General features: G+C 46.2%; 1 protein-coding gene across 5 annotated transcripts in view; it reads left to right on the top strand.

The window, feature by feature from the left end:
* Positions 1 to 2,715: 2,715 nt before the first annotated feature.
* The window catches only part of ADCK1 (aarF domain containing kinase 1), a 114,015-nt gene continuing 96,825 nt past the window's right edge, over positions 2,716 to 19,905 (top strand). Inside the window, exons 1-3 of one of the 5 annotated variants that reach the window (XM_060004121.1) lie at positions 2,716 to 2,796; positions 12,636 to 12,781; positions 14,772 to 14,855. In XM_060004121.1, coding sequence (XP_059860104.1) covers positions 12,647 to 12,781; positions 14,772 to 14,855 — 219 coding nt within the window. In that variant the 5' untranslated portion in view covers positions 2,716 to 2,796; positions 12,636 to 12,646. Of the gene's footprint in view, positions 2,797 to 3,008; positions 3,057 to 3,101; positions 3,351 to 12,635; positions 12,782 to 14,771; positions 14,856 to 19,905 lie in introns of those variants that run through there. The other 4 variants (XM_060004122.1, XM_060004120.1, XM_069540413.1 and 1 more) reach the window with 4 other exon arrangements.

Below are 19,905 nucleotides of genomic sequence, written 5' to 3'. Positions count from 1 at the left end.
AGCACAAACACCATCTCACTTGATCCTCACAAGAACCTCTGAGGTAAGTAGGACAGATGATAGTTCATATCTTTTATCAAGAAGGAAACCACCATTTTATTAAGATGAAAATGAAAGCTCTGCTAAGTGAGAAAACTTGCTTTAAGTCACACAGTTCAAACAAGATTCTGTGAATCAGTGGTGTTTAACCTTGGCTGTGCATGGAAATCCTCTGGGGAGCTCTGCAAAATCCTTCTATCTGGGTTCTGTCCCTGGAAAATGGACTCAAGAGCTCCAGGGTGTGTCCCAGGAGGATTGTTAAAGCTTTCCAGGTGATTCTGCGGGGGCTAGAACTCTGCTCTCAATCTACCCACTTTTCACTATATGAACTGCCTTCTTGACAGAGCCTTTCCACTAAACTGCCCATTAAAATCACCAAGGCAGCTTTCTAGGAATTACAGAGGCCCAGACTCCAAAATCAGAATTTCTGGGGCTGGGGCTCAGGCACTAGCTTGTTTAAAAGCGCCTCACTCGCCTATCTGCTTTGGAGTTTCCCACATATATTTTTAAATTTTTTCTATCTGCTGTTGTCTCTTTTCTTGTTCCTTTTGGGGTTTATGCCTTTTTTATTCCTCTCCTGTCATTTTCATGGGATTTTAGGCAGGCATGGATTTAAATGGGTATACTAAACATAGCATGTTGAACTGGAAACCTGCTAAATTAAAAATTAAAAAAAATTTAAACAATTAAATTTTAATTATAAAAGTTATACATACATTCACTGTAAAAAATTCAAATATTACAAAAGGGTACAGTATAAACTGAAAGTACTCCAGACCCACCTCCCCCATTCCCATTCTTCAGGGTTAGCTGCTAGCCTGCTGGTAACAATTTCATAGTTAAAGTTAATGTCCAATTAGAGTAACCGTATTAAGTTTTTAATATATTTTCTCTCTCTGTGGTTTAAAATCTTCCATTTTAATTTAAATGTCTTTTACTGTATTCTTCATCTTTATGCTTTTTTATATGAACTTTCCTATGCTTGGTCTGCTCCCCAACACCCTTCTCCCAGGGAGCCCCTGTTCAACCTTTGATTCTCAGCCTGTAAGTCATGTCTGAGTTTACAAAGCATTTCAAAATCTCCTGGGAAAAATTAATGCTCCCTTCTTTATGTTCCTATACCACTTTGTTCATACCTCTATTCTAACACTATTCACACCATTTAGAAATTATTCCTTTTTAAAAAAATATTAATTTAATTAATTAATTTATTTTTGGCTGCATTGGGTCTTCATTGCTGTGCACAGGCTTTCTCTAGTTGTGGCGAGCGGGGGCTACTCTTCCCTGAGGTGCTCGGGCTTCTCATTGCAGTGGCTTCTCTTATTGTGGAGCATGGGCTCTAGGTGCATGGGCTTCAGTAGTTGTGGCACGTGGGCTCAGTAGTTGTGGTGCATGGGCTTTTAGTTGCTCCGCGGCACGTGGGATCTTCCTGGACCAGGACTCGAACCTGTGTCCCCTGCATTGGCCGCTGGATTCTTAACCGCTGCACCACCAGGGAAGCCCAGAAATTATTCCTTTGTTTTCATCTTAACACTTATACATTGCAAACTCGAGGTGGTGGCAGCTGTATTATGCAACTCTATAATACTGCTAGCTCTGTACTGTAGCCCTGTACTGCAAGTGTCTTCTCCCAGTTAGTGGCTTGTATTTTTCCTCATGCCTTTTGATGAGGAAGTTCTTAACTTTAACGTAATCCAAATTTATCAAAGTTTTCCATACCGTTTTTCTGATGTCATTTAATAAACCCTTCCCTGAGATAGTAGGAAATTTTCCTTCAAAAGTTCTGATTTTACTTTTTCCTTTAAAATTCTTTAATCTATTTGGAATTAATTTTTTGTGTTAGGGGCCCAACAGAGAACCAGTTGGTTCAGCTCATATGCCAGCTCTGTCATGTATCAAGATTCCACATGTGCCTGGATTGTTTTTGGGCTCTCTAGGCTGTTTTATTTTCCCTCTCTGCCTATCCCTATACTAATATCCCATAGTCTTAATTTTTATAGCTTCATAATAAATGTTGATATATGTAAGGGTAAGCCCTTGAAACATTTTACTCTTCTTCAAGAGTGTTTAGGCTATGCTTTGTCCTTTGTTTTTCCATGTAAATTTTAGCTTAGCTTGTAAACGTCCAGAGAAAATCCTGTTGGAAAGTTTATTAGAATTGCATTGAATTGATAGATCAATCTTCCACCCCATCTCTGTTCCCCCACGAAGTAGCTCAAGAGATGTTTGTAGAAGGAATGAAGGTCTGATGATTGTCTCCAAAGTACATCTTATAAACAAACATTCAGTAAATAGAGGTCAATGAATGAATGGGGGATAAAATGACTAAGATCGATCAGCACTTTCTTACTATTCAGCAACTGTCAGTAAAATTCTTCTTTGCCTGTTGTAATACACAAACCCACGACTCCATCCTCCTACTGAACATAAATCTATGACCAATTTGGATAGCTTCTTGAAAATAAGTTTTCAGGAAGGATCCTGGCCGCAGCGCAGGCAAAGAAACAGGCTATCTGACAGGTCAAGTGTCTGTGACCCCTCTGCCTCCCTAGGTGGAGCGGTCCAGGGCGACCGCGGCTGTTCTTTGGCCCTTGTCCCCGCGGCTTAGGGAACCAAGAACTACAACTCCCGGCAGGCCGCGCGGCGCCCCGGCTTCACTAAGAGCAATCCGGAGGTGGCGGCAAGCAAAGTTCCCCGCGAACTCCCGCCACCAGGCTGCTGCTGGAAGCCGGGCGCCGCGTCTCTGTTTGCCACGGGGTGAGTAGGGGCAGCTCCTCGGAGGCCCGCGCAAAGCCCGTGCTGCCAGGGCCGCGGGGCGCGGGTAAGCCAGTATGGACGCGCCCGGCGCCCGCCTCTGCTGGGGCCTCCAGCCGGGAGGGAACCCTGGGCCGGTGACCTTATCATCCGGGGCCCGGCGCGCGGCCACGTGACTCGGGTGACTGGCAGTGCCCCATCACCTCTGCCGCGACTCTCCAGCCTGGCTCACCATTGGGTGGAAGCGTGGCGCAGTCCTGCGTGTAGGCAGAGCTGGAGCTGGAGGGAGGCAGCAGGTGGCTCACCCAGACCTCCTCAGCCTTGGTGGTCTGTGGGCTCCTAGGCGCAGGTGTCCGGGGCTGGAGCGCAGGCTGGATCAGAGCAGGGGCGCGCAGGTATCCTTGCCCTCCGCAGGGGCCTGCGCGATCCCGGAGCGCGCCGTATCTATAGCACTTGGTGGGGCCCTGAGCTTCCGGATCTCACAGTAAACGTGTGCTGATGACAGCGCTATATGGAGAGCAGCCTATAGAAGACGCCTAGTACAGCTCTCTCCCCAGGTTAAGTGGCATTTCCTTTCTACTAACTATGAAGTCATTCGATTCAACAAGTACTTATTGATCACCTCCATGATCCTTAGCACTTAGTGGCTGCTCAGGAAATATTTGCGGAGTTGAAAGTGAATTAGACTTTATGTGTGCCTTCACACGTTTTCTTTAAGCAGTAGTTCTCAAACTTTAGCGTGCATCAGAATCACCTGGAGGGCTTGTTGCAACACAGAAACCTGGACCCCATCCCCCAAGTTTCTGATTTAGTAGGTCTGGGGTGGGGAGCGAGCATTTGCATTTCTAACATGCTCCTAGGATATACGGATACTGCTGGTCTGGGAACATACTTTGGAGTATCACTGTTTTGTAGGAAAAATTCCTGTGAACTTAAAGCACCAACTCGTCACTCCTGGTCCTGGGCCTTTCTGTTCTGTCTTGCCAGTTTAACTTCGGTAGCGTTAGTAAGCATGTACATATTACTTTTTCACTGTTTCTTCCCCCACATTATATACAGATTTTCATGTAGTCTACACTTGTGTCAATTTTCCTGGGTTACATCATATTGCATCTTTGGCCATTTCTCAGCAGCCCTCAGGATGTAAACTTTGACCTCTGCTGGGAGAGTTTACATTTTTTCCCTTTCTGATATACACTTATTTTCTTGTCACACAAGGGACCTATAAGACAAGAATAGTGCTTGGTTCATGCATTGCCCCCCCCCCCCCCGCCACTTCCACCCAACTCACTGAATAAGCCATCTCAGTTTAGCTATCTACATCAGAGGCACTTCAGGGACCCACCTCAGGGCCCAGCAAGCCCTGTTCTCGTCCGCCTTGCGCTCTCTTGGCTGGAGCAGACACACCTGTATTCAAGTTCTGGCTGCATCACTTAGCTTCCCAGCCAAGTTTTTTACCTTTTCTAAAACTCAGCTTTCTGATCTGTAGAATGAAGCTGTAATAGGATGCACCCCAGGATGTAGTTGTGAGAGTTACATGAGATGTTTAAGCACTTGGCACCGTACATTTCTGCTTACAATCTCACTCACTCTTCTCCTCTTACCTGCTACTCACGCTTTGTGCTTGGTTTTCCACTGTTCTCCCTGAGTCCCCCTATCTCTGGATGAAGTAAGTGGAGAATTCTATTCCTTGCCTGGATGAGATTTATTTTTCCTGTCTACTCTGGGACTTCGGCATCAGTTGGGGATTCCTTTAATCAATATTGACTGAATCACCTTCTGGGCATCAAACACTAGGAAAGAGAGTGATTACATTTGGATTACATTCCTATCTACAGGGCAGGGCAGGGCAGGCTATAAACCTGCTCAGGTCAACTAGATGATCCCTCAGCATTGATATGAGACATGATGGTATCATCCAACTTGGTTGCTTTTTATCTACATCAGTAACCAATTTTCCCTGAAAACCAGATCACTGTCTCCAAATGTATTATTGGGTCTTTTCCAGTCTTGGGAGCAGACCAAAAGAAATACTGCTCGTTTGTCTAACGGTCTCTCTAGGAAATGGGAGGAGGAGCTGTGGTCACTTTATGGGATTAATGGGATTGGAGCCCTAAATTCTTTCCTCTGTGGCCATTCTCACCTGTGCAGCAAACAGGGAGTGGTGATTCTAGGCTTACTGTCCTGTAATGTGGCCTGGGGAGGAGGCAGCAGGTGGATAGTAGCTGAAAAGGCCTAGCCCTGTGAACAGTAAGTGCTTGGTTCTCTGTTTAGTTCTGCACAGAGGGTGGAATTTCATTTGACCATCAACTTTTAATTTGTAGAACTTCCCAGACTCTCCTCTTGCCTTGTCTCAATGCTTGCTAGTATGTTTCCTGTGGTCCAGCGAGATGGATTCCATGCTCATCCTTGATTTGACAATAACACAGCTCTCCTAAATGTTTCATAGCCTGGAATTGGTGGTTTCTAGTGAGGTGCTTTGGTTGATGTGTGACATGCTGTTGACTTCCAGGGTGCCAAGCAGTGTCTTCCCTGTGCCTGGCACTGTTTGGGGGTGGTAGAGGGTCAGAAATCATAGTGACTGATGCAGTTACTTGAGAATGGGGTTAAGAATGTTGGGGATTGGAGGTCTGCGAGTCCCTGTCAGGAAGGTCACGTGCCATAAAGAGAAAGGGCTGAAGGTCTACTCTGCCATTTACCAGCTGAGCCACCTGGGGCAAATCACTCACCCTCTCTGCTCCTTGGTTTCCTGATTTATACCTGGGGATGGTAGTAATATCTGTCTACCTCACTGGGTTGTGTGGAATAACTAATGAGATAATGAGTGCAAAGGGCTGTGTAAAGGTCAGTTATTGCTAATATTATTATCTAATGGTTAGGTTTTAGGGTCCAGTGGCCCCAGGCACCTCCCCCTCCCACCCCCAACCAAAAAAAAAGGATGTGCTGTTATGAGAAACAACTCAGGTGAAAGTCAAAAAACGCAAGTAAACAGAACAGGGCAGGTGATTCATTTGCAAAAGATTTAATAATGAAAGGGGTTTTTCATTGACAGAGTATTTCACGGCTGACAGGGTCTTTTAAAATTGCTACCCCGAGGAAAGCAACTCATTGACATGTTAAAGACTCACTGACACCTTATGGGAAACTCCAGCTCCAGTCTATTTAGACACAGTTTGACTCCTATATCATCTATTTTATGTTTTTCAATTTCCACCTCTTTTATTACTGAGGACGTTTGCATGAAAACTGGGTCTTGGGAGTTGTGTCTGCTTTGCTACTGCTTCCCCACTCAGAGGTGGGCTTAAGGCTGGGGTGGCCTCATTACCTAGAGGGACAGGCCTGGAGGATGGTGCAACCTGAGGAGGATGGGGTTCGGGGAGGGAAGTCTGGGAGGGATGTTGGGGGTGACTGGAGGAGGATGGCTGTCAAATTGGCAGCTCCAGTTTGTGATTCTCACCTGGGAATCTGTGTTGTTACTGACTCTGTACAGGTCTCATAGGGTATAGTTTACCCATTCATTAATTCATTCATTCAGTAAATACTTTTGGAGGACCTATTCCATGTGCTAAGCAAGGTTATGGCCAACCATAGCCTGCAGGCCAAATCTGACCACACCCATTACTTTACATAGTGTCTATGGCTGTCTTTTGCTTTGCACTACAATGCCGGAGTTGAGTAGTTCTAACAGAGATGTTATAGCCTGCAAAGCCAAAAATATTTCTATATGGTCCTTTACAGAAAAAGTTCGCTGAGCCCTATTCTAGGCAGAGAGAATAGCAAGTGCAAAAGCATTGAGGCTGGAATGTGCCTGGCGTGTTGGAGGAATAGCAGGGAGGCTGGTGGCTTTGGGGTGAAGTGAGCAAGGGGAGACAGTGGAATGGCCTGAAACCCTGGAGGGAACTGGGGAGTCAGATCAAGAAGGCCCTCTCAGGTCACGCCAAGGCCTTGGCTCCTTTGAAACCACATACCTCAGATTGGGACTCGAACCCAATTGCACCTCAGATGGGATTCGAATCCAGCCAAAACTCCTATTGGGACTCGAACCCACGGGCTGGGACTCGAACCCACTGTCTTTTAATTAAAGTCACTCACCTGGTGTCAGGACTTACTGAAGCTCAGGTTCTTTATGTCTCAGTGCAGAAGGAATTCAGTGAGAGGCAAAGTGTTAGGCAAGAAGTAGATTCATTAATATAGGACACTTGTGAGGAATATAAGCAGGCAGGCAAGGGGGCTCTGGCCTGAGAACTAAGTGGGAAAGCAGGTTTATTTAGTGAGATACACACTCCATAGACAGATTGTGGGCCGTCTCAGAAGGCGAGAGACCCTGAAATATGGGGTGGTTAGTTTTTATGGGCTGAGTAATTTCATAGGCCAGTAAGTGGGAGGATTATTCCAGTCATTTCGGGGAAGGGGGGGGATTTCCAGGAATTAGATCATCACTCACTTTTTGGCCGTTTGTGATCAGCTTCTGAACTGTCATGGCGCCTTTGGGTGTGTCATTTAGCTAATGTATCACAATGAGCATATGATGAGGCTCGAGGTCCACTGGAAGTCGAATCTTCTGCCATCTTGGGCCTAATTGGTTCTAACTAGTTGATGTCATATCCTCAATGGCTGTGTCATTCTTTTTTTTTTTGCAGTACACGGGCCTGTCTCTGTTGTGGCCTTTCCCATTGCGGAGCACAGGCTCCGGACGCGCAGGGTCAGCGGCCATGGCTCACGGGCCCAGCCGCTCCGCGGCATGTGGGATCTTCCCGGACCGGGTCACGAACCCGTGTCCCCTGCATCGGCAGGCGGACTCTCAACCACTGTGCCACCAGGGAAGCCCTGTGTCATTCTTTTAAAGGTTGTGCCCTGTCCCCTTCCCTCCTGTCTCACTTTGAGTGAGGTGGGAGCCATTGGAGAGTTTAGAGCAGAGGAATGCAGAGTTTGACTTGTTTCCATGTTGAGAATAGACTGGAGAAAGTTTCACTCTCTCATTCATTCATTCAGTCTCTTTTTTTTTTTTTTAGCAGACTTATTTACTCACTTATTATTTATTAGTGAATTCTGCCCTTTGCATTTAGTGGAAGAGGCAGATATAGGGCCAGATTATTAGAGGTAAAATCAGTGTACAATGAGACCAGAGAGGTAGGAGCAAGGAACTCTGATTGGCTGACAAAACTTCATAGAGGGATAATGCGGGATTGAGTGTGGGGGGATATTTTGGGAGATGAAGCTGGAAAGGTGGGTTGGGATGAGAATGGGGTGGGCCTTGAATGCCTTGCTAGAGAATTTGGACTTTTTGATAGAGAGTGGGTAGGTAAGAGTGTTAAGAATGCACTTGTGGGTTAGGATGATGATGACTTGTGTGGCAGAGTGAAGGTTGGCTGGGATGTGGGGAAGTGTTTGGAATGGGGAATGGTTGAATGGTTCAGGCAAGATGTGATGGGTTTCTCCCACCTCCTTTATTAATTGTACAAGGTTGCGCTGAATTCTGGTCCCTGAGTGCTAGGAGTTCTTCTATATAAGCTCTTCAGCTTTTCAGAGAAGAAGAAATGAAGTTTAAAATAACAATAAGGAGAAGAAGTCTCATTTACTGAGCATGGTAGGCATTCTGTTAAAGCAGCATCTCATTTAATTCCCACAATGACCCTATGAGGTAGGTACTATCAAGAGCCCCTTTTGTAAATGGAGGCTCTAAGAGGTTGTGGTTTGCTCACGGTCACACAGCTGGTGAGCAGTAGAGCCGAGGCTCTTCCCGGCTCCAGAGGCTGAGTTCCTGACCACCGGTTGCTCTGTACTGCCTTCTTAGTGTGGGCTTTTCTGCAGGCCCCACAAGGAAGGTCCCTGGATCACCCCTCATGGACCTTTTCGAACTGATGATCTTGAAGGAGGAAGGTGTGTGAGGAGTTGAGGGCACTCAGCCTAATTTAAGGCCTGCGTCCGGGTCCAACTGGCAACCTGTGTCTTGGCAGAAACAAGGTGGAGGGGACATTGAGCGTGCTGCCCCTTTCGATAGAAAATACTACAGGCTGAGGGTGTAGAGAGCAAGACGAAAAGGTAGGGCTAGGTGGGGGACTGCCAAGATGCTAGAAGTGGGGCGTGCAGAAGTTGATAGGGGAGTAACAAGATCCTTTACTAAGCCTGGCATTGGGTGAAGACAGAATAACAACAACCACAATGGCGGTGGTGGTAATACTGTTACTGGAGGGGGACCCCTTCTAGGGTCCGGGCGTGGGCTCTTGTCTAACTCGGAAATAAATTGTCCAAGGAGACTGACAAAACAAAGGGCTTTATTGAGAAGGGACACTCCAACGGAGAATAGCAGGGAAAGGGAACCCAGGAGGACTGCTCTGCCACGTGGCTCGCGGTCTCACGTTTTATGGCGCGGGGGGGTGGGGTGGGGGTGGGTTTTAGCCTTCCGGGTAGTCTCTGGCCAATCATCTTTGTGCTCATATTTGGTCTGACTCAGAGTCCTTCCTGGTGGCACGTGCATCTCTCAGCCAAGATGGTTTCCCGCGTGAGGGTTTCTGGGAGGTTGGCAGGACGTATTATGGGCGCGGGTCTCCTCCCTTCTCTTGGCCCCTCCCCAATTCTTCTTTGGTGGCAGCTTGTCAGTATCCTGCTCCTTATTGGGACCTCCTGTTGTGAGACAACTCATGCAAGTGGTTATTACCGTGCCTGGCCAGGGTGGGCGGTTTTGGTCCAAGGCTCCCTAACAATAGTAATTGCTACTGTGTTCTTACTGTGTAGGTGGCACCTTGCTAAACATTTTGCATGATTTCCTTATTCCTCACCAACTCATCAAGTAGGCACTGCTATGATCATCCCCATGTTACAGACAAGGTCATGGGATTGAGAGAGAGTTAGCAGTCTGCCCCTGCTTACCCAATGTGTAAGTGATGGTGTCGGGACTCAAACTCAGGCCCACTGGATTCTGGAGTGCTCATTCTCAACCACTGTGCTCTCTCTCATCTGAAAGGAACGAGGGATGGGGTAAGGAAGTTTTCATAAAACAAAGAAGATGTAAAGAAAGGGGACACTGCAAAGCAAGGTTTAATTTATTCTTTTTGTTTATAAACCCCTTTCTTGCAGAGTTAGGAACTGCTCCCAGGAGTTGGGCCAGAGCATTTGCTTTTAGTGAAAGAAATGAGTTTCTTAAATTATCCCCTTAAAAATAATTGCTTGCTGGGCTTCCCTGGTGGCGCAGTGGTTGAGAATCCGCCTGCCGATGCAGGGGACATGGGTTCGTGCCCCGGTCTGGGAAGATCCCACATGCCGCGGAGCGGCTGTGCCCGTGAGCCATGGCCGCTGAGCCTGTGCGTCCAGAGCCTGTGCTCCGCAACAGGAGAGGCCACAACAGTGAGAGGCCCGCGTACCGCAAAAAAAAAAAAAAAAAAAAAAAAATTGCTTGCATGGGACTTCCTTGGTGGCGCAGTGGTTAAGAATCCATCTGCTGATGCAGGGGACACGGGTTCAAGCCCTGGTCCAGGAAGATCTCACATGTCGCGGAGCAGCTAAACCCATGCACCACAACTACTGAGCCTTAGATCTAGAGCCCGCGAGCCACAACTGCTGAGCCCACATGCCACAACTACTGAAACCCATGTGCCTGGAGCCCGTGCTCTGCAACAAGAGAAGCCACCGCAATGAGAAGCCCCCACTCACTGCAACTAGAGAAAGCCCGCGTGCAGCAACGAAGATCCAATGCAGCCAAAAAAAAAAAAAAAAAAAAAAATTGCTGCAGTCATCCTTGTTGGGTGAATGCAGTCATCTGGGGTTGTGAGTGGGTAGGATAAACTTGGAAGGGGGCATGGTTTCACTGATGAATTTGAACATGTGAAGCCTCTCTTTATTAAAAATGAAATATTTAGAAGAGTGGTTCTCAAACTTTGCATAAAAATAACCCAATATATTTCCTATTAAAATGCAGATTCCTGAGTCCTACCCCCAGCTTTGATGATTCAGTGGGCCAAGGGGTGAACTTCAGAAATCTGCACTTTTTTTTTTTTTTTTTTTTTACTTTACTACATCATTATCATTATTATTATTTTTTTGGAGTATAGTTGATTTACAGTGTTTCAGGTGTATAGCAAAGTGATTCAGTTATACATATATATTATTTTTCACATTCTTTTCCATTATAGGTTATTATAAGATATTGAATATAGTTCCCTATGCTTTACAGTAGGTCCTTGTTGTTTATCTATTTTATATATAGTAGCGTGTATCTGTTAATCTCACATTCCCAATTTATCCCTTCCCCCACTTTCCCCTTTGGTAATCATAAGCTTGCTTTCTATGTCCGTGAGTCTAGTAGAAATCTACATTTTTGAAATGGCACCCAGATAGATATTTATTTTTTTTAAGAGTTCCTCTGACCACACTTTAGAAATGCTGGCTAGGAAAAAACACTGCAAAGGGAAAAACAATGGGATTATAAAAAGAACTGGGTCCAGAAAAGTCAAGAAAGGAGAGAAAAAGAAACAGAACAGGTAGGAATATAGAAAGCACAGAAGATGGTAAAATTAAATCCAAATACATAAGTGATTCTGTTAAATGCAAACAAAATCAACTATATGCTATTTAGAGAAACAGTATAAAGTGTAAGTTGAAAGTAAAAGAATGGAAAAATATGTCCCTGTGGATACTTAAAAAAAATCTGTGACTATATTATGAGGCATGAGTCAAGATAGACTTTAAAGAAAATGCAGACAAGGCTGTTTGGAGCAATTGTTTCCATACAAAGGGGAAACAGAGGCACAGAGCAGGGAGGGGATGGTCACAGACTGAGTCCAGGGCAGAAGCAAACAGGGTGATGACCTAAATTTTCCTGCTGCATTTGTGCCGGGTTTGCAGCTGCAGGTGGCTTGATGGTGGCCCTTCTGGGTGGGACTTCTCCACTGGCAGCTGCAGCTGCGGTCAAGGACTTTATTCTGATATAGAATTCCTAGGAATTGAAGGGGAATCTGCCCACTGGCTACAGTGGCCCCAAAGACTGTCTGTGCAGCCACCTGGCACGCTGAGCAGTACAAGTAGGGTGGGGAAAGGGAGCCGGGAGCCCACTTGGTCCCACTGAATGGGAGTGTGAGTTTGGTGAAACGGAGCAAATCAGCAGGTGGACCTTGAGCCCCTAACCAGAAAGCAGCCTGGAGGGCTGTGAGTGGACAAGTAGTAACAGCCATGGTGTTTGCCCTCAAGGAGCTTACAGTCTAGAAAAGGGGCTGTCTATTCTAATTAAAATAAATATTTTGAAAATCAGTCAGATGTGGAGGGCTTACCTGGCTGCTCTGACCAGCTGCCATCTTGGCTGTGGTTACTTCTGACCTGGGCACAGGGGGCTAATGACACCTTCGTGTGCTTAGTGGTCCAGTCATAGTTTCCGTAAGAGTCGTTAACACGCACTCGCTTCTCTTATCTAAAACAGCATCCTTCACCACATATTCGTCATCCTTCCTCTTACCCACTTTGATTTTCTTCTCAGCACTGAATACCTGCTGCTATTCTAATACATGTCTGTTTGCTTGTGATCTGTCATCCCCTCTAGACTGTAAGAACGTTGTCTGTTTTCTTGGCTCTCTCCCTAGTGCCTAGAACAGTGCCTGGTACTGTTGAAGGAAGAATGACTTGACAGTTGACTTATGCTGGGTACTGTGCTAAGCATTTCACATACACGATCTCATCTTATCCCAACAGCTTTTGAGGTAGGTATCCTCCTGTTTTACAAATGAGGAAACACAGGTGCAGCGAGATTGAGGAAATGACTGAAGATCATGCAGTCTAAGTGGCAGAGCCCGGATTTTAATTTGACCACCTGGGAAACTCTTAACTGCTCCTCTTCCTCTGCTTTCCTTCTTCAGGGTCTGGGGACATGGCCCGGAGGGCTCTCAAGCTTGCTTCGTGGACCAGCATGGCTCTTGCCGCCTCTGGCGTCTACCTCTACAGCAGCAAGTACTTGGACCTCAACGACTTTGGCGCTGTCAGGGTGGGCAGAGCAGTTGCCACGGTAGGTTCTTCACCTTTTGGGAGGGGCAGAGGAACTGCAGTATTACTTGCAGGTGTTCATACATGTAGCAGATGTACCTGCCAGTCACACATATGTGGAGATTCACATGTACCTTACACGTGTGAAGCTCCCACCACACAGTTGCACAGGCATGGGTGTGCACCCCTGTGTGCCTGTATCCCTGTTCACACAGCCTCTGGCATCCTGAAGTTAAACAGAGTGGTATTGCATGGGGTCTCTGTTCTGAAGCCTTTACCTTTACAGAACCTCCTTACCTTATTTTAGTGACAGACTCAGGAGGCGGTCTTCTCAGGAAACACATGGAAAGAGAGCTTTGCAGCTTTGAGTAAATTCTACCAGAAAACTTGGGCTGCCTCCAGTGAGCTCGTGAATGGTTCGTGATGCAGGGCTCATGCTCTGAGTATCTATGCCTCGAAGAACTTTGCCGATCCCCTCCAAGCTCCAAACTAGCAGAATCTGAATTGAATATTTGACTGTTAGAGGCTTTCTGCAGTGGTTCAGGAACATCGTTCCGGTGTGATCGCATCCTCTTTAACTCTGCTGAAAGTGGCTGTTCCAGGCACCCCTACATAATTGCTCCATTGGTAGGTAGAGTGCCACATGCATCCTGCTTTCTTTCCTCCTTTTTCTGCTGCAGGATGAGCCCATGCTTTCTTCCCCTCAGTGTAGAGACACTCTGATGCACAGTCTGTCTGGGCTGTTGTCTAATCATTTCCTTAATACTCAGTGTTGTCCCGTCTTCTTCCTAGCCTGGCTCAGATGTACTGCCTGCTCCTTAACATAAACTGGGTCATAGACTCCAGATTAGCAAATAGATAAACAGGCCATGGCATATGTAGTGATTCCTAAGTGTTTGCCGAATGCCTTTTTTGGGCCCAGCATTATCTTATATGTCTTAGGGGTAGAAACGAACTGTCCCATGCAGGTGCAGCTTTTTTTTTTTAATGTATATATTTTAAAATTTTATTTATTTATTTTTGCTGTGTTGGGTCTTCGTTTCTGTGCGAGGGCTTTCTCCAGTTGTGGCGAGAGGGGGCCACTGTTCATCGCAGTGCGCAGGCCTCTCACTATCGTGGCCTCTCTTGTTGTGGAGCACAGGCTCCAGACGCGCAGGCTCAGTAGTTGTGGCTCACGGGGCTAGTTGCTCCGCGGCATGTGGTATCTTCCCAGACCAGGGCTCGAACCCATGTCCTCTGTATTAGCTGGCAGATTCCCAATCACTGCGCCACCAGGGAAGCCCCTACAGGTGCAGCTTTGAAGAACCTTCTGGCTGAGGAGTGTTCACATGAATGGGTCAAAAAAACAATCTAGGGCTTCCCTGGTGGCACAGTGGTTAAGAATCTGCCTACCAATGCAGGGGGACATGGGTTCGAGCCCTAGTCTGGGAAGATCCCACATGCCGTGAAGCAGCTAGGCCTGTGCGCCACGACTACTGAGCCTGCGCTCTAGAGCCTGCAAGCCACAACTACCAAGCCCGCGTGCCACAACTACTGAAGCCCATACGCCTAGAGTCCGTACTCCACAACAAGAGAAGCCACCACGAGAAGCCCGTGCACCGCAATGAAGAGTAGCCTGGCACTGTGAAAGGTGCAGGGGATACGATGATGAACAGGAAGGACATGCCCCTGAGTTTATAGAGCTTAATTTCTAGTGAAGTGGAAACCATCCATATACAAGGAAACAAATGAGCAAGGTAATTTTGGATGGTAGTTTGCTATAATAAATAATTGGGAGTTCCTGGTGGATGGGGGTAACTTTAGATTGAGGGTCTCTGCAGGGGTAGCATTTGTACAGAGCCTTGAATGACAGGAAGAAGCCAGCCAGATCGAAATCTGGGAGCAGGGCCTCTTAGAGGTTGGACTGCTTCTCTAGACATACCACCTGTGTCAGGGGGCTGCAGCTGCAGGCCTTGGACAGAGGAGTAATATTTGATGTCTGGTGCTAAGCCTTCCTCTTCCTTGGTTCACAGACAGCTGCCATCAGTTACGACTATCTTACCTCCTTGAGGAGTGTCCCCTATGGTTCAGAGGAATACTTGCAGCTTCGATCCAAGGTAAGGGACCTGTGGGACCCATCCGAGCTAGGCCAGGCCTGGATAAGTCCTGAAGTGACTGCAAAGCCAGCAAGCTTCCTGAGTGCAGCTGGAGGTGGGCGGGGGCTGTGTAGGGTTTGAGGCTGGGGGCTTGGGAGGAAGGAGGGGGCGTGTTTTAGTGCCCATGGGCTGGGCTGCCAAGCTGCCGTCAAGCTGGACCCCCCAGTACTGAGGTTATAAATCTATAAGGTGCTGCTGGGGAGGCTGGTGTGTATGTCTGGGGAGGGCACGCGTCTGGGATGACTCAGGAGGAATGAAGGCTCTGTCCCTGAGATAACTCAGCTGGCTTCTAAACTGCCTTGTCAGGCAAAACCCAGTTGAGAGAGGTTAATTGCCTTCCTGTCCTCTGAAGGCTACGCCGGGGCCTATTGTAGGTCTCTGAGTGGAGCTGCCGACCACACACTCTGTTCTCATTCGGAACAGGATGGTTGATTTTGGTGCTATGTCTACATGTCCCAGAGAGTTGGGGGATTAAGCAAGAGGGCACTTGTGTGGGATGTAAGTTGAGTTTGAGGTCAAGTGTATATAACTTTGGTTCTCCCAGAGAGAGGTTTGTGATAGATCTGTGTATCTTTACTCAGCCTGGAAGGCCCTTTGCCCCTTAGAAAATTCCTAGTCATCCTTCAGGACTCAGCTCAAATACCTTTCCTCTGTGACACTTACCTCCTCAGTCATCCTAGGTGGCTGGAATAATTAATTTTTAAATTTTTATTTAAACTTTTCATTATGGAAATTTCAACCATCCATAAGGGTAGAGTAGTATGAGCCCCTATGGAACTGTCATCCAGCTTCAGAAATTATCAACCTTTTGCCAATCTTGTTTCATCTACTCTTCCCTTTATTTATTCATTCCTTCATTTACTTCTTTATTCATTTATTTATTTATTATTATTTTTTGCTGAAATATTTAAAAACAAATCTCTGGCATCATATTATTTCATTTGTAAATACTTCAGAATGTATCTCTAGCAGATAAGGACCTTAAAAAAACCTTAACTACGGTACCATGATCATACCTAACAAAATTGATAATAATTCCTTAATAACCTCTAGTAGCTAGTCCATATTCAAATCTTCCTTTTTGGGACTTCCCTGGTGGCGCAGTGGTTAAGAATCCGCCTGCCAATGCAGGGGATGGGGGTTCGAGCCCTGGTGCAGGAAGATCCCACATGCCGCGGAGCAACTAAGCCCGTGTGCCACAATTACTGAGCCTGTGCTCTAGAGCCCATAAGCCACAACTACTGAGCCTGTGCTCTAGAGCCTGTGAGCCACAACTACTGAGCCTGTGCTCTAGAGCCCGTGTGCCACAACTACTGAGCCCGCATGCCACAACTGCTGAAGCCTGTGTGCCTAGAGCTCGTGCTCCGCAACAAGAGAAGCCACCGCAATGAGAAGCCCGTGCACTGCAAGGAAGAGTAGCCCCCGCTCGCCACAACTAGAGAAAGCCCGCGGGCAGCAACAAAGACCCAACACAGCCAAAAATAAATAAATAAATTTATTTTTAAAAAAACCTTCCATGTTGTCCCCAAAATTTCTTTTTTAAGTTGATTCAAATCTGGATCCAAACAAGGTTCATATATTACGTTTGGCTGATGTTTCCTAAATCTTTTTAAGTCTATAATATTTCCCCTCCCTGCTTTTTGGGGGAGCTATTTGCTTGTTGAAGAAACCAGATCATTTATCCTGTGGAATTTCCTACATTCAGCATTTGGCTGATTGCATCCTCACAGTGTCATTTAATGAGAAGTAAATTCAATGGTACACAATTCAAAATATATACTATTTGAACATAAAAAATGACCCTCCTATCCCTGTTTCTCAGGTACCCAGTTTTTCTGCCTGGAGGTGATCATTATTTCTTGTATATCTTTCCAGAGAGATCTTCCTATTTGGATTTAACCACTCTACGTTCTTTATTCCTGTCATAGATGATAGTTGGTTATGTGTCTTTCTCTCTCTTTAGACCATAAATTCTTTTAGATCAGGGATGGGTCTCTCTTTTTTACATCTCCTATCTCTAGCAGTGATGCCTGGGACTGAGTTGAGTTAATGTCTGTCTCAGTGCCAGGCTGTACCCTGCTAGCTCCCTGCCTTGGGAGAGGCCCCAGAAAGAGAGTAAGGTTTGTAGTCAGAAGACCTGAGTTTGTGCCTTGGCTTTGAGAAGGTCATTCCAACTTTTGGGGTCTGTGGACTACAGATAGTTATACCACTTACTGAGGTATGGATAGTATCTGAGACAGTGTGTTGTGAATGTAAATGTAAATAAAACAGGTATCAAAAGTAAGTCAGATGTCTACTAGAAGGTATGCTCCGTGAGGAAAGAGACTTGGTCTATGTTGTGTATCTTCCCTTCTGCAGCACCTACTACAGTACCCAGGACACAGTAGCTCCTAAATAAAGGTTTGTTGAATGAATGAATGAATGAAATGTTAGTTTGTATTGGAAGATCTCAAAGTCCTTGTCTCTGAGACCTAATGCCCCCTGCTTTTCCCTACCCCCTTTTCTCCATCTAACCAATGCTATGGGCCTTGGAACCCACCAGAGCCACGTTTTGCAGAGAGGTCCAGGCCAGGGCACAGGGGCAAGCCCTCTGCCTTGGGGAATCTGCAGAGCAGACAGGGGGATGGATGTCGTGAAGACAGTTGCCCTTCATGTGTAAGTCATCTGGAAAGCAGTGGTGCTGCAGGTCCTGGAGAAGCTTGGGGGAATGCAGTTAGGAAAGTACAGTCTGGCAGTTGACAAGAGAGCAGCAGCGCGTGGTGACTGGCACCAGATAACAGGGTGCAGGCTGGTCCCTGGGAGTTGTGCCTGGGAAGGGAGAGCCGGCCAGCACTAAAGAGCACAAGTAAATACCGCAGAAGTGTTTTCTTGCATCGGAGCACTTATCTGTTCTGGTCTGTGAGACTGATAAAGAAGTGAATGACGGGTAAAACATAATTATCTCACCTGTTAAGCCAGTGTCCCCAGGTCCCGGAGTGCGCCAGAGCCAGGAGCTTGGCAGGCAGTGACTTCGAGAAGCACTTTCAAGGTTAGTGCTCAGCTGGCTGGGATCGCAGTGACTCAGCTCTGCTTCGAGAGGGGGTGGGAGCCAGCGTGGAGGTGTGTTTTCTAGGGGCACGGTGGCACTTTGCTGGGCAGTGAGGGCGTGGGACGGGACCCAGGTGCTTTGGAGAACGAGACTCCTGGTGCCCAGAAAGGACGGGTGTGAACTTGCCTGTGCCTGAAGCAGAAAGAAGTCACTGCTGGTACAGATGTCCAGACGATGGGCTGGAGGAGGCAGGACTGAGTTGACTCTGACCAAGGAGTCGAGGTGTAGTGGACATATGTTAATTTTGCAGCACAGGAGCCATTCTTGTTTTAGGGAGCAGCATCTAAACTTTCCTTTGGGGAACCACTCCTATCTCATATACATGCCTTGAGGTTTGAGTGTAGCTCCCCCCACCCTCAGGGTGGGCATGTGACTTTGGCTATCAGTGTAGTCCATTCCTCTGGCCCTAGTGATTGATTCAAGGATGAGTATCTAAGCCAGTGCTGGTCAGTGAACTTAAATCAGCTCCAGGACTTTTGGGGGTGTCCCCCCTGTGACACTGTCTTTTCTGCTGGATTAGCTGAGAGTATCAGATGTTGGCTTAGAGCTGCTGGCAGCCATTTTGCCACCACGAGGGGAGAGCCCATCTGTGAATGGAGCCAGTATTGTGGAGAGATATATTTGAGTCCTAAGCTAGACTACCACTGGACTTTTCAGTTATTTATGCCAGGAAATTCTCTTTTTGTTTAAGATGTTTTGAGTTCAGTTTTCTGTTCCTTGCAGCCAAATGAGTTCTGATAAACTCTTGGGGAAGCGTAATTAGTGTTTTGATAGGTCACAGAAGGACCAGTAACTCAAGGAAAGAAATGAAATTCAGAAATTCCAAGGCCCATGGAGGATGAGGAGATAGAATGATGGTGCTGGGTAGAATGTGAGCCATTTTGGACCTAGAGCTCCTGGTCTGTCACCCAACACCTCTACTTCCCTAACTGTAAAGTGGGTCTTTGCCCCAGCTAAGTTTGTAAGAACAGAGATGAGAAGCTTTACTTAATTAAATACTGTGGGTTATTTAACCAGCCAGAGAGGAGATCTAGAAGCACAGTTTGCCTTGATGGCTCCTTACCATTTTAATGAACAAGTTAATTATTTTCTATTTTTCTTATTTTTACATGTATTAATTGGAATTATCCTACAAGAAATAGCTGTCCCTTCTCAATCAGTTATTTGTTTATTTTTATCGGTATCAACTCATGGATATTTATTTTATTCTATGGATTAGAGTCCAAAATAATCATTATTTCTTTTTATCACTCAAATTGTTCTGACTTTGGCCATTGGGAGCTTCTTCAGGTTGTCTCCTGTGTTCTTTTGATATGCCCCATCATTTTTTCAGCACTGTCTTAACTTTGTGGTACCACAAGTTGCCCCAGGCTCATCTTGTATTTTCATTGCCCAATCCCTGGAATCAGTCACTTCTCCAAGGAGCCCTGATTCCTTTTATTGGAGAATGGTATTCAGAAACCAAGATGTGGCTGCATGTTGCTACTGGGGTGCTGTTGTTTCTAGGCTCTTCCAGGAGACATAGCTAGGAAGTATATGGATGTATACTTAACTCATGCATAAACACATCTGTCTATTAAAAAAACATGAGTTCATGCTGATACCTCTAATTTCAATCTAAACTCACAGAGTTCATTCTAGCCTTCTCCCTTTCCTTATATGTAACTTATTTCTCCAACAGTGAGAATGCCTATTATCTACAATATATTCACTTATTTGTTAAACCCTAGTATAGCCCAAATTAGTTAACACCCCTAAGGCATACAAGAGCAGAGAGAGTGGCTCAAGATGAATTAAGGGGGTATTTGAGCTGGGTTTGGATAGATGCATAAGATAGAAACATGTAGCATTGGGGACAAGGTGATCTGGGCTGAGGTTGATGGGTAAAATTTTGGCGATTGTCTATAAGAAGCAGAGAGTAGT

This window comes from Delphinus delphis, chromosome 2, assembly GCF_949987515.2.
Source record: "Delphinus delphis chromosome 2, mDelDel1.2, whole genome shotgun sequence".
Classification (NCBI taxonomy): Eukaryota; Metazoa; Chordata; class Mammalia; order Artiodactyla; family Delphinidae; genus Delphinus; species Delphinus delphis.
Note: the sequence above shows the minus strand (reverse complement) of the source record. Positions and strands in the feature narration are given on the sequence as shown.